We start from the raw sequence: 13930 nt of genomic DNA on the forward strand, positions 1-13930 counted from the left end.
ATTCAACACCCACAGCAATGTGCAAAAATGACCTAGCAAGCCACTGAACTGTGCTGAATCCTTGTCAAACTACCCTAACAGAAATCAAAACAGAGAGCACTGACATTAACTGAGGCATCAGAGATGACAAGTAGAGCTCTGGAAGTTCTCAATATTGACTTTGTTAAATTTCAAGGACTCAAGTTAAATATTGGCAAGGAAATCACCTGATTATAAGTTGCTGCCCTTACTCTGAGTGAATCAGAACCTACAATGTTGAACACCACTTGAAAGCAGCATGGAGAATAGCAAGGGCTCAGGATGTTATAAGGTAAGGGGGGCTTCAAAAGGCATCACCAAGAGTGTCTTGGTAGGACCACTACTAAGTTAGATGAATTCAGAAAGATAGATACCAAACTGGGCTTTTGGAATGTATAAGACAACAGTAAGTTTTGTGCATTAGCATTTGGGAGAGAGCATTACCCTGATTGAAGCACAGGGAATATCTGGGAATTTGGCGCACAGTGGAAATTCGGTATAGTGGGCAAGAATGCATATTGTTTTTATTCTTGGTTTATAGTTTGTGAGGACTATTCCAGAGTAACAAGGACCAGGGAATAAGGGCCTTCGAGGAATCGATATTTCCAAAAGGTTTAATTTAAAGGGGTGAGCCATGCCAGGAAAACTCAAAGCTGTTTTAAACTCTCTTTCTGCTCCATATGGGAGGCTAGGGCCTGCATGTGTGCAGGGAGCATCTACAAGATTTACAAGCATGATAACGCATGTGTTTCCATACCTGTAAAATGTTAACTGGATGTTGCTTTTCTTTTGGGAAAGGAATGCTGAGGAGTTGACCTAGTAGAGGTGTTTCTCTCAAAACCTATTATTTTTAGTGAATATAAATTTTTGTGAGGAAAGCGTAACTAGTGGTAAGAACTGCTTGAGGCCAATCAGACTAATTTTTCTATACTTTGAGCATTCATGGGTTTCATGATCTCTTGACGTCAAGAGTTCTGAAATTAGTTAATTATCTAGCCAAGTTCGCTTCCTTCATATCAGGACAGTGATTTCTTTCATTGCTTTGACTACTTATGTTCCTCCAGTCTTCAGACTTTGATCAACCTGCTCGCACATGCTCTGACATGTCTCTGGTGCAGCTGGGATTGAACCCAAACTTTCTGGGCCAGAAGTAGGCACACTATCACGACACCAGAAGAGGCCTTACACAGCCCCTCTATCATTTCTAAAATTCAACAACCAGAAATGAACAAAGTACACCAAATGCAGTATAACCAAAGTTTTGATACAGATTTAATATAACTTCCCTCCTATTCAATTCTAATCCCCCAGAAGTAAAGCCTAGTGCTTGGTTTGTCAATTTTTTAAAATGGCATTGCTAACATGCTGCGGGACTCTGAGTGACTGATGTATACATATATTCTAAGGTTCTTTTATTCCTCCATCCCACCCAGCATCTTCCGAGAAATGTGTCTTCTCTATTTTAATCAAGATTGCACCACCTGCCATGATGGAATTTGAAGTCAAATCCCCAGAAGATTAGTTCAAGGCTCTGATCTTGTGATGTTATCACGATGCAGCTGGCTCCCCATTGTTGCAGTTCTGTTTGGTATTGATGATCATCCACAAACTTGGAAATAGTATTTTTGCTTCCAAAGTCCAAATTGTGAATACAGATTGTGAACAGAACTGCTGATCCTTGGGAACAACATTCCCCACTGTTTGCTGTTTTGAATAACTCCCTCTGTCTCTGACTTGAAGACATGAGCAATCATTCTGCCTCTTGTCCAATATTCATTTTCTTCATATTCGTTAAACTTATTTATTCAGCTACTTCAAGGCACCTTACCAAAAGTCTTTTGAGAAACCAGGTATTTTAAGCTTAATTCTTGAAGTTACCTCCACAGAATTTCAATAAGCATGATCTTCTGTTTTGAAATCGAAGCTATTAAGATATTTCTCATTTCGAGAAAAAAACCCACAAATGCTGGAGATCTATCATAGAACTATTCATTTTAAAATAGTTATGGAGAGGGAGAAAACTGTCCACAGGTTCAAGTTCTAAATTGGAGCAAGGCAAACTTTGATAGAATTAGACAGGAGGTTGCAGCGGTTGATTGGTATAGTTTGTTTGTAGGCAAATGGACCTCTGGCAAGTGGGAGGCCTTTAAAAGTGAGATAGCTAGATTTCAAGGTCTATATGTTCCTGTGAGCATGAAGGGCAATGTTGGCAGAAATAGGGAACCCTGAATGACAAGAGATATTGAGGCTTTGACCAGAAAAAAGGTGTGGCTCAGGTAAAGGCAGAGGGATCAAGGAAATCCCTGGAGGTATACAGGAAATACAGGGATTTACTCAAGGAGGAAATCAGGAGGGTGAAAAGGGGGAAATGAGGTAGCCTTGGCTGAGAAGATCAGGGTGAATCCAAACAGGTAATTTAAGTATAGAAAGGAAAAAGAACAAGAGAGAGAGAGAGAATAGGGCCCATCAAGGACCAAAGTGGATATGTATGTGTAAAACCACAGGAGATGGGCAAGGTTCTCAATGAATATTTCTCATGTGTTTACCATGGAGAAAGACATGAAGACTTGGGAACTTGGGAAAGTTAGTGGTGATATCTTGGGGACAGTATACATCACCATAGTGTGGTGTTGGATGTATTAGAATGTACGAAGTTGGATAAATTTCCTGGTCCTGACCAGATACATCCAAGAACGTTGCAAAAGGCAGGGACCCTGGCTGATATTTTTGCATCATCGTTAGCCACGGGTGAGGTCCCAGAAGTTTGCAGGGCAGTGAATGTGCCCTTATTCAAGAAGGGCTGCAAAGAAAAGCCTGGGAACAATAGACCAGTAAGCTTAACATCTGTGGTGACTAAGTTACTTGAGAAGACTCTGAGGGATAAGATATACATGAATTTGTAAAGACAGCTTGATTAGGAATAATCAGCAGGACTGTGAATGGAAGATGTTGCCTCACAAATTTGTTAAGAGATCTTTGATGAAGTGACCAGGAAGTGACGAGGGCAGGGGGCAGACATAGTCCATATGGATTTCAGTAAGGCCTCTAATAAGGTTCCACATGGTAGGCTGCTCTGGAAGGTTAGATTGCATGGAATCCAGAGCGAGCTGACAAATTGGATGCAAAATTGGCTTGACGGTAGGAAGTAGAGGATAATAGTGGAAGGATGCTGTCAGACTGGAGGCCTGTGATTAGAGTCTGACAGCATGGAGACAGGCCCTGTGGCCCAAACTGGTCCATGCCGACCACAAGTGTCCATCCACGCTAACCCCATTTCCCTGCACTTGGCCCATATCCCTCTAAACCTTTCCTATCCATTTATTTGTCGAAATGCCTTTTAAATGTTGTTATTGTGCCTGCCCCAACCACTTATGCTGGCAGCTCATAACCATTACTGTTTGTTATCAAAATCAATGATTTGGGTGAGAGTGTACAAGGCTAGATTAGTAAGTTTGCTGATGACACTAAAATAGGTGGCATCATGGACAGTGAGGAAGATTTTCAGAAATTGCAGCAGGACCTTGATCAGCTGGGTAAGTGGGCTTAGAAATGGCAATGGAGTTAAATATAGATAAGTGTGAGGTCTTGCATTCTGGAAAGTCAAATCAAGTTAGGAGTTTCATGGTGAATAGTAGGGCCTTAAGGAGTGTAGTGGAACAGAGGGATCTTGGAGTTCAGGTTCACAGCTCTCTAAAAGTGGAGTCACAGGTAGACAGGGTAGTGAAGGAGGCTTTTGGCACACTGGCCTTCATCGGTCAGGGTACTGAGTATAGAAGTTGGGAAGTTATATTGCAGTTGCACAGACGTTGGTGAGGCCGCACTTGGAGTATTGTGTTCAGTTTTGGTCACTTTGTTATAGGAAGAATGTTATTAAACTGGAAAGAGTGCAGAAGAAACTTACAAGGGTGCCTGGACTCAATGATCCGAGTTGTAGGGAGAGGTTGAATAAGCTAGGACATTTTTCTTTAGAGCATAGGAGACTGAGGGGTGACCTGTACAAGATCACGAGAGACATAGGTAGGATGAATGCACTTACTTTTTTCCCAGGGTTGGGGTATTGAGGACGGTATGCATATGGAATGAGCTACCAGCATAAGTGGTTGGGGTGGGCACATTAACAACATTTAAAAGGCATTTGGACATATAAATGGATAGGAAAGGTTTAGAAGGGTGTGAGCCAAGTGCAGAGAAATGGGGTTAGCGTGGATGGGCATTTTGGTCGGCATGGACTAGTTTGGGCAAAAAGGCACGTCTCAATGTTGTAGGACTCTGACCATCACAGCAGGTCGGATAGCATGCCTGGAGAGAGAACAAGCTAATGTTGAACCAAGATGACTCCTCTTATTTCTAAGTATTCTTTCAATGTCTCCTTTAGAAAAAAAATCATTTTTCTCTCTTACCATCAATATTAAACTAACTGAAAATGTTCTAAAAATTAGAATTATATTATTTCCTAGTCTTCTGAATGTACTCCCCACGATCTGCAGTTAAGAAGTTTGGAACCTGTAATAATGCCAAGAAAAAAAACAAGAGACTTTTGATACCTATTTTGTGACTGATTTCAGGTATACTATGAAGAAACTTTATACCCACCAGTGAAAGAAGAAAACCCTCAGAAAGAGCATCCAAGAGAACACTCATGGCCTATCCATCAAGTCATTAATTTGATTTTGCTGGTTGTAGAAGGGGACGATGACCTGACTTGAATGGGCCAGACTATGATCAACAAGATGCTGAAACAATGCAAGAACACAGACTATGGACAAGAGAGAACATAATGCTTTGCAGAGCACAATTTCAAAAATTTGCAGATGACACAGAACCTGAAAGTATTGTGATCGATGTATCTAGAAAACAAAGATAGGCTAATTGTTGAGACCATTACTATTTTTCTCATTTTTGGTTTGGAGCAGAGTTGCAGTTGAGAATTGAATTTTGAACAGCAGTTTCTTTTCAAAATGTTGGCAACTGGCTTGGGAAAATAATGGAGGTTAAATTACTACTCTGATATACAGTGGACTATTTAGCACAGATGTTGTTAGGCTCAAGGAATGGCAACTGGTTGCACATTGAATTGGTCAATCAAGGGAGTACCGGTGCTGGTCAAATAACCATGAGAATGTTTAAAAAAAGAGTAAACAAAGAATGAACTGGGGTTTTGACTGGGTTTTAGGCAGGCAATATTTCAAGTTGCCAAACTTGAAAGTTGTATTTGTTTGGTTGTGTTCTCTCTTGTTCTTCTTCAGTTAGTAATTTGTTGAACGTTCTGAGAAAAGGACCAGTGTCTGTAAGAAATAGGTTAAAAAGTCTTCAAAGATTTGTGGAAGCTGTCTTCAGAATTCAAAGAAGGTACAGATTCCTAGTATCTGTAATACAACTCAGTATCAAAGAATTTCATGAAGGCTTGATATTGATCACGGAAACAGTTATTGAACAGAAATTTAGATGCTTTTATTTACTTTCTTGCAATTTATCCCTAACCTGTATGACAATGAAAAAGTGAGGGCTTTATATTCTATGATGATTAGGCTTAGATCATAGGTATGAAATAGATGGTCTTATTATTTATCCGTGTTCTGCTAAAGTTACATTATTAATAATAAAATTCTAATTTTTGTTTTCAGTTGTAAACTTGGTGTCCAAGATCTGTTAGTTATCAAGTTTGGTTAGGAGTAATAGAGCAATTTTGAGGGATTACTAAATTTCACGGCATTGTGAATCCGGTGATAATGAAGCTGATTTCATTTGGCTTGCTATCCCTGTTTCATAACATGACGACAGATGAAACTTAATGCAGAGAAAAGTAATACAATGCATTCTGATGAGAAGAATAAGGGGAAGCAATATAAAATTCTAAAACAGGCTCCGAAGCAGAGGAAAAATCAAATGCAAACAGCATGACCATGCAAGCATGACCCTGACCATCCCGTAGCTGGTCATTTTAACACAGCCTCCTGCTCGCATGCCCACTTGTTTGTCCTCAGCATGCTGCAATGCTCCAGAAAATCCCAGTGCAAACTGGAGGAACAACATCTTATCTTCAAACTAGGCACTTTACAACCGTCTGGACTCAATGTTGAGTTCAACACCTTCAAACTATGAACCTATTACTTCCGTTTCTTTTAGCTTTGGTTGTTACATTGTCTGTCACCCTCTCTCCCCACCCCCCAACCTCAGCAGGGCTGTCTGTTCTTTCCAGTCTGGTAGTCAGACACACCATTGTTTTGGTATTATTACATTCTGATCACTTAAGCTGAACTATCATGGGGAGAATGTGCAAATACAAAGTTGCCAAAGGGTGGAATAGAACCCAGATTCCTGGCAGTGTGGAAGCATGAGGCAGCACTGAGCCACCATTTTGCCTGCATGTTTCATGTAACAGTTCAGCATTTTGGTTCCTACCCAATAAATTAGCATAATTTCACTATCCATGTTTTGCAATTCTATTTTACTTTTCTTTTCCAAGACAGGTCCATATAAAGATTGCGAATATATTTTGCACACATCATCAAACCTGCCATCCACAGTGTGGGTTAGTTACTGAGTAAAGCTACTGCAATAGTTCTGAACACTACATATAAACGTTTGCTCCTGAAGAGCATTGCTACGTCTGAAGGATCTTTTGGACATTACGTTTGTTCCAGTTAGGAATCCAGGTTCAGCCTGCCATGATTAATTTTACATATAAATCCAGCAGACAGACGAAATCCTGTACATTTGGTAGTAAAGGAGAAAGTGAGGACTGCAGATGCTGGAGATCAGAACTGAAAATGTGTTGCTGGAAAAGCGCAGCAGGTCAGACAGCATCCAAGGAGCAGGAGAATCGACGTTTCGGGCATGAACCCTCCTTCAGGAATCCTGAAGAAGGGCTCATGCCCGAAACGTCGATTCTCCTGCTCCTTGGATGCTGCCTGACCTGCAGCGCTTTTCCAGCAACACATTTTCAGCATTTGATAGTAAAGACATTAATAACCTGCAGCTCTTCGAGGTGTGATTTCTCTTGGAATAAACGTTAAATCAGGTTCTTCTAGGTCATCATCTGATTTAGACTCTGAATCAGACCAGGGATTTTTCTTCTTTCCTTTCTTGACATTGGATTTGGAACTCTGTGGCATTTTCCTTGCTCTCACACCTGTGAATTAATCAAATTTGTCATAAGGAAATGTACTTTATAATCACAACCAAATGATCTCACGGCCTATAATTTTTGACATTTTGCAAACCAGGTTTCTATAGATACAACAAAGATATTTGGCACAAGCTTTTCAGATGCCCTGTATACATTCAGCACAAGTGTAACTGCAATAAATTTCTCTTAAATCACCTGCTAAACTAACTTTTTTTTTTTAGTAACAAACACTCTATAAATTTATTTTTTCACTCTTGGGATGCAGGAGTTGCTGGCTAGGCCAGCATTTGTTTGTCCATAGGTGCCCTTGAGAAGGTAGTGGTAAGCTGCTTTTTGAACTGTTTGACCCCATGTGATGTAGTAGACCCACAATGCCATCAGGTGAGAGAATTCCAGGATTTTGACCCAGCAACAGTGAAGGAATGGCAATATTTCTAAGTCAGGATGGTGAGTGGCTTGCAAATGGTGGTGTTCCCATGTATCTACAGGTTTGGATTTCTGTCTAACGATCTTTGGAAAATTTCTGCAGTGCATCTTAAAGCTTGCTACTACTGAGCGTCAATGTTGGAGGGATTGAATGCTTGTGGATGTGGTGCTCATCAATTAGACTGCTTTGTCCTGGATAGTATGAAGCTTCTTGAATGTTGTTGGAGCTGCACTTATCAGGCAAGCAGGGAGTATTCCATCATACTGTTGACTTATACCTTGTCAATAATGGAAAAGCTTTGGAGAGTTAGGTAGTGAGTTACTCACTGCCATATTCCTAAGCCTTTGATCTGCTCTTATAGCCACTATATTTATATGGCAAGTCCAGTTCAGTTTCTGGTCAATGGTAACCCTCAGGATATTGATAGTGAGGGAATTCAGTGATGGTAGTGCCAGTGAATGTCAAAGGACAGGTGTTTGTCCCTTGCTGGTGATGGTCATTGACTAGTATTTGTGTGGCACAAATGTTACTTGCCACTTTTCAGCCCAAGCGTGGATATTGTACAGTCTTGCTGCATTTGAACATGGACTGCGAAAGCATCTGACGAGTTAGGACAGATGTCTGGGGAGCTGAGATGACAGACCTTCAACAATCACAACTAGGTCTATATGCCAGATATGATTCCAACCTTCAGAGAGTTTCTCTCTAATTCTCATTGACTCCAGTTTTAGTAGTTTTCACATTGTAGATTTTTGGGTGTAGTTACTTTTCAATCCAAACTTTGTCCAAATACATATCAGACCTTGCAAACTGAATTGCTTAAGACCACAATATATAATTTAGACATATGAAAGAGATGGCCATGAAACCCAAGCTAAATCTGACTATTATACAGGATGACAACTTGAAGTGCAACGTTTTTATTAAGATAGTAACTCGAGACTACAAGGGATAGTACCGAGTAAATTCAACCTTGTAACGAGTGCAGGATACTTTTCATATAATCCTTCGCTATAAAGTTACCTTTGACAAAGCATTGTTTGTTTCCATTACTGATTTGCCATATCATCTCCCTTCAAGCATTACAGCTACAATTTGTCCTACTGGGTTCATCCCCAGGAAATAAGACTGGGGCCACCAACTGGTTAGTTAGACCCCCATCCTGCAGCACTGTGGGAACGCTAAGTGAGTTCCTAGAGGAGTTTCTACTAGGAAAGAAAGCGAGGGCTATCATATTGGAGAGTATGGTGCTCACGTGTGTGCATGTGTTTTTTGAGGGGGGGAAGAGAATGCTGCCTCTAGTGGGCAAGGGACACCCTCCAATTTCCCCTTTTATATAAAAATTGTGAATCCCACTCTCTCCAGATTAACCAGACCGTGTATTATTGTGTTGCCCGTGCCATATCACTGTGAAATTGAGAGTTTGATTATTGAAACAAACTCAATTGACCCTTCAACTATTTGTTTACATTTTGACATCTGCCTTCCTTCTGAATTGTGTGTGAACTGAAGGGTGGATGGAAAGGTGGTGAGTTAGCCATCCTTCCTATATAATATACACCTGTCAAAACACATCTTACGGGTGCATGAAATATCCAGTCCAAAGTTAGCATTTATGATAATGTTAGGTCAATGATCTATTGACAGAGGCGAAAAAATTTACAAACGCAACAGGTTTTCAGCAAATACAGAGCAGGGATAGTGGGGTAGAAGGAAAAGACCGGAATGGAAGGTTTGTGACAGAGTGGAATGTAAAACAGCTAGGACAAAAGGTATGATGCCACAAAAGGACAGGGTATGAAAAATGTCCTTAGATAAGGAGCGTCAGAGGAAAGGTAGTAAGGTACCTTTATATTGGGGGGGAGAGAAGTTGTTCAGTTGGTTTATTACCAATATTAATCACTAATCTATCCTCAGAAATCAAGAGACTAACATTAAATATTTAAGGAAATGGAAAGAAAAGTGGAAGAAAAGGGAAGGAAAGGGTGGAATTTGGAAGCTAAATTGATGAATTTCCAGTGTGAGAACAGAAAGCACCAGTAATACAGTTATCAGTGTACTGAGTAAGGAAAAATGTTTAGCAAAGTGAACTCACTAGTGTCATGAAAAAGAAAGTTTTATGTATCCCATAAAAAGATGGATATTAAGACTTACTCAGATTCTAATAGCTACACTTTTTATTCAGAGGAAGTTAGTGGAGTCAAATAAATTGTTCCAAATGAAAAAGCATATTCAGCTAAGTGGAGAATATTCGTTGTGACTGTTGGGCCTGCACTCAAAGAAAGAGATAGAGGGCCCTCAAGATGGAGGTACAGGTCTAAACATAAAGAATCTAAGAAATAGAAGCAGAAGCAGAAGTAGGCATATCAGCCCCTCAGGCTTGCTCACCATTAAGCACAATCATGGCTGATCTTATCTTGGCTTCAACTTCACTTTCTTGCCTGCTCTCTATAATCCTTCAACTTGATTAAAAAAATCTGTCTCTCTCTTTAAATTTACTGAATGTCCCAGCATCCATCACTAACTGGGATGCAGAATTCCATAGATGCACAACACTTTGAGAGAAGTAATTTCTTATCTGTTTTAAATATGTTACCCCTCTTCCTAAAACTCTGACCTCTTAGAACTCTGCCCCACAAGAGGAAACATCCTCTCTACATCTGCTCTGCTAATCTCCTTTAGCATCTTATATACCTCAGTTTGATCTCTCTCATTCTTCTAAACTCTAGACAGCAAAGGCCTAAACCATTTAATATCTCTTCATAAGACAGACCCCTCACTGCAACTGCATCCATTCTTAAGGAGACCAAAACTATAAACAATACTCCAAGCATGCTCTCACAAATGCCTTGTACACTGCAACACTTTTAAACTCTGCTGTACTAGAAATAAAGCCCAACATTCCACCTGCCTTCCACATTATCTGCTCTACCTGCATAATAGTTTTCTGTGATTCATGTACAAAGATACCCAGATCCCAGTGCACCGATGTACTCTGAACTTTCTCTCCATTTAGATGAGTTCCCTTTCTAATCCTATAATCATAACAGATAACCTTAGATTTATCCATGTTAAACTGCATCTGCCTAATTTGATCCATTCACCGAACCTATCTGCATCCAAATTTCTAACTACTTTACTGCAACTTGCTGTCTCACCTATTTTAATGCCATCTTCAAATTTGGAAGTTGTACCTTCTGCTTCTGCATCCAGGCATTAATATCAATTGTAAATAGTTGGGGCCTGAGGACTGAATCCTGTGGCACTCCACTAGTTACATCTTGCCAACTAGAAAAAGACCCATTTGTCCCAACTCTCTGCTGATCCTCCACCCAAGGTAATAAATGATGCTTAACCCCATGTGATCTTAGCTTGTAAATTGACCGTTTGCACTGAACCTTATTAAATGCCTTCTGGAAGTCCAGACATACTACATTTCCACCATTCCCAATATCCACTTTGCTTGTTATATCTTTGATGAACTCTAGCAAATTAGTCACACACATTTTACCTTTCTTAAAACCATGGTGACTTTGATGGTTTGTATTTGCTCTTCCAAATGCCCTGTTATTACTTTTTCAATAATGGTTTCTAAATTTCCCAATGACAGATGTTATACTGACTGATCCATAGCTTCTCACTTTCTGCCTCCCTCCCTTTTTGAATAGGGACATATAGTTCAGCATTTTTCCAATCCACTGGAACCTTTCCCACACTCGGAATTTTGATCCACTATCTCTGCTGCCACTTCCTTTAAAATCTTAGGATGTAGGCCATTCGGCATGGGGGACTTGTGTCCCTTCAATTCTAATAGCTTGATCAGTAGCTTTCCTTGGTGATGATTATTATTCTAAGTTCCATCCTTCCTATAAACCCTTGGGATGGTACTAGTGCCCTCCAATGTGAAAACAGTTGCAAAATATTTACATTTTTGTATTTGAAAGAATTTAAAATGTGCATGTGTAAAAGAAAAGATTAGAGCCAGAAAAATGGATCAGTTCAAGTCACAATGGAGCAGAAGACATGGGTAGGAAGAGACTGGTCAGGTGACTTTTCACAGAGTATTTGCTTCCACTATCATGTCCATCTAATGTTCTACACTTATGATCTCGCCGCATCTCAAAATGTTAAGAGGGTTTTCCTTTCCCTTAACTTAACCCTACTAGCCTCTATACTGAACATTGAACACTGATCATTCTTTGTCATTTCTATTACCATTAGCATAATGTAACGCCAAACCAAGCCTTTTTCCCCTCCTCTTTGAAAGTTCTGAAGGAACCTTTCCTCCATTATAACCCGGTCCACTCTTGAATCACCTCCTTTATCCTCTCTATTTCCATAGGCATTGCCCATACAAATGCAAATTGTGGTAAAAAACTTTCCTTTTACTTCCTCCTTTCCACTGCCCAGAAACTCCAAGCACTTCTTTTAGTCACAACAGTGGCTTACTTTCCTCTTTTTTAAAAATCAATGTATTCACTGTTCCCAATGTGATCTCCTCTACATTGAGGATGTATGTAGATTGGATGACTGATTTGCAGGACAGCTTCATTCAGTCCACCAACTGCCCCACTCTTTTTTTTCAAAACAGCATCCTACAATGTCCCAGTGAAGCTCAAGAAACAGCATCCAATATACCATTTTCAATTAGACAATTTCCCAGAACTTCTGGCTCAATATTGAGTTCAATTACAGATGAGCTTTGAGCTCATTTTCTCCCCCAGACATCAGCTGTTGATATGGATAGTTATTCCCATTTACACTTTCTTTCCACACATCTTTTGTTTGTCCACCTGCAACATTTAAGCGTGTGCCTTTTTACCAATTGTTACTTTTCTCTTCCATAGGCCACTTCTTTTGTTCTACCTCTCCTTCCCTGTTTTATGTGCCACTGTACTTGCACAAAACTTGTTACATTTCTAACTTTTGACAGTTCTATCGAATGGCTATTATTTGAAAGCTTAACTTTCTCTCTCCACACATTCACACTCATTTAAAGCTATGGGGGGGTGAATCATCTCATTTCAGATGTTTGTTTGTTCGTAAATGCGTTCTATTTTGTTCAAATAAAATCACACAATTTATCGCCACAGTCAAACAAACATGGTGTCTTATATGTTCTCCTGCTAAGTAAATCGGATTTAAAGCATTTGCACTATTTTGTTTTTGCTGGATTTTTAAAATTAATTACTATAGACTCTGGTTAATATTATTTTGTGTAGAAGATAAAGTGGTCAACATTTCATTAGTGTTTACAAACCAGGTTCCTTCTTTTCTTTCTTCAGTCGCGGAGCTTTGACTTTGGGTTCACTTGCATTCAATACTTCTTCTCCATTTCCTTCACCTATGCCTGCTCCAACTTCTTCATCAAATTCCAGTTTTATTGCATCTGGATCACCCTGAAAATAATAATTAATGTTTATTAAGAATCAGCAAAGTCACTGCCCACTAATGCAAAGATTTTTAAAAAAAGAAATACATTCTATAACAATCAAAATTATTCATACAATAGATATGGAAAATGCTATAGAGTCATAGAGATGTACAGCAAGGAAACAGACTCTTCGGTCCAATCCGTCCATGACGACCAGATATCCCAAGCCAATCTAGTCCCACCTGCCAGCACCTGGTTGACTTATTTAAGACACCTTATACAATACTCACACCACATACATTACATCCTTCATATAATGTGATATATAATTTTGCCCTTCATCCTTTTGTAGATCTTCTATCAATCATCCTTTCAAACAATCCTATTATAACTCTCAAATAACCTTCATAAACCCCACTCTAACATCCTATCTAACCTTCAAGGTATCAAGCTCGGAAGAACATAAAGAATAGGAGGAATACTTGGCCATATGAGCCTGCTTTGCAATTCAGAACAAATTGATCTGCTAACTTAACTTCACATTACCACCCATCCCCTTGTCTTTCAATTATCTGAAAGTTCAAAGGCTCTACACGTTTCAGCTTTGAATGTATTACATGACTTGACTAATGCTAGTCCTCTGGGTAGAGAATTCCAAATATTCACAGGGTTCCAAGTCAAAAACGTTTTCCTTATCTCTGGCCAAAAGGTCAAGTTGCTGACTATGGCCAGTGCGCCAGACTCCGCAGCTAGAGGACGCAATCTCCCAACTTCTAGGCAGTCAAGCCCCTTAAGGCTGATACACATTTTAATCAGATCATCATCACTATTAAATTACACAGTGTGAACAAATCCTATCCATAAACCTTGTGCTATCCACTCCCTTTAAGAACTATCACAATTCCTGAAGAAGGGCTTATGCCCAAAACGTCGATTCTCCTTCTCCTTTGATGCTGCCTGACCTACTGCGTTTTTCCAGCAA

The 13930-nt window shown here is 39.7% G+C and overlaps 1 protein-coding gene across 1 annotated transcript in view; it reads right to left on the reverse strand.

Moving 5' to 3' along the window:
- Positions 1–13930, reverse strand: part of LOC122549657 (DNA topoisomerase 2-beta-like) — a 148289-nt gene that overhangs the window by 25107 nt on the left and 109252 nt on the right. Inside the window, exons 29-30 of the mRNA XM_043689461.2 lie at positions 12835–12973; positions 6992–7150 (exon numbers count right to left, since the gene is read on the reverse strand). Of these exons, the coding sequence (XP_043545396.1) occupies positions 6992–7150; positions 12835–12973 (298 nt within the window). The remainder of the gene's footprint in view (positions 1–6991; positions 7151–12834; positions 12974–13930) is intronic.

Source organism: Chiloscyllium plagiosum, unplaced genomic scaffold (genome assembly GCF_037043375.1).
Source record: "Chiloscyllium plagiosum isolate Xiang-an unplaced genomic scaffold, Cpla_swu_hap1 HiC_scaffold_5, whole genome shotgun sequence".
NCBI classification, from domain to species: domain Eukaryota; kingdom Metazoa; phylum Chordata; class Chondrichthyes; order Orectolobiformes; family Hemiscylliidae; genus Chiloscyllium; species Chiloscyllium plagiosum.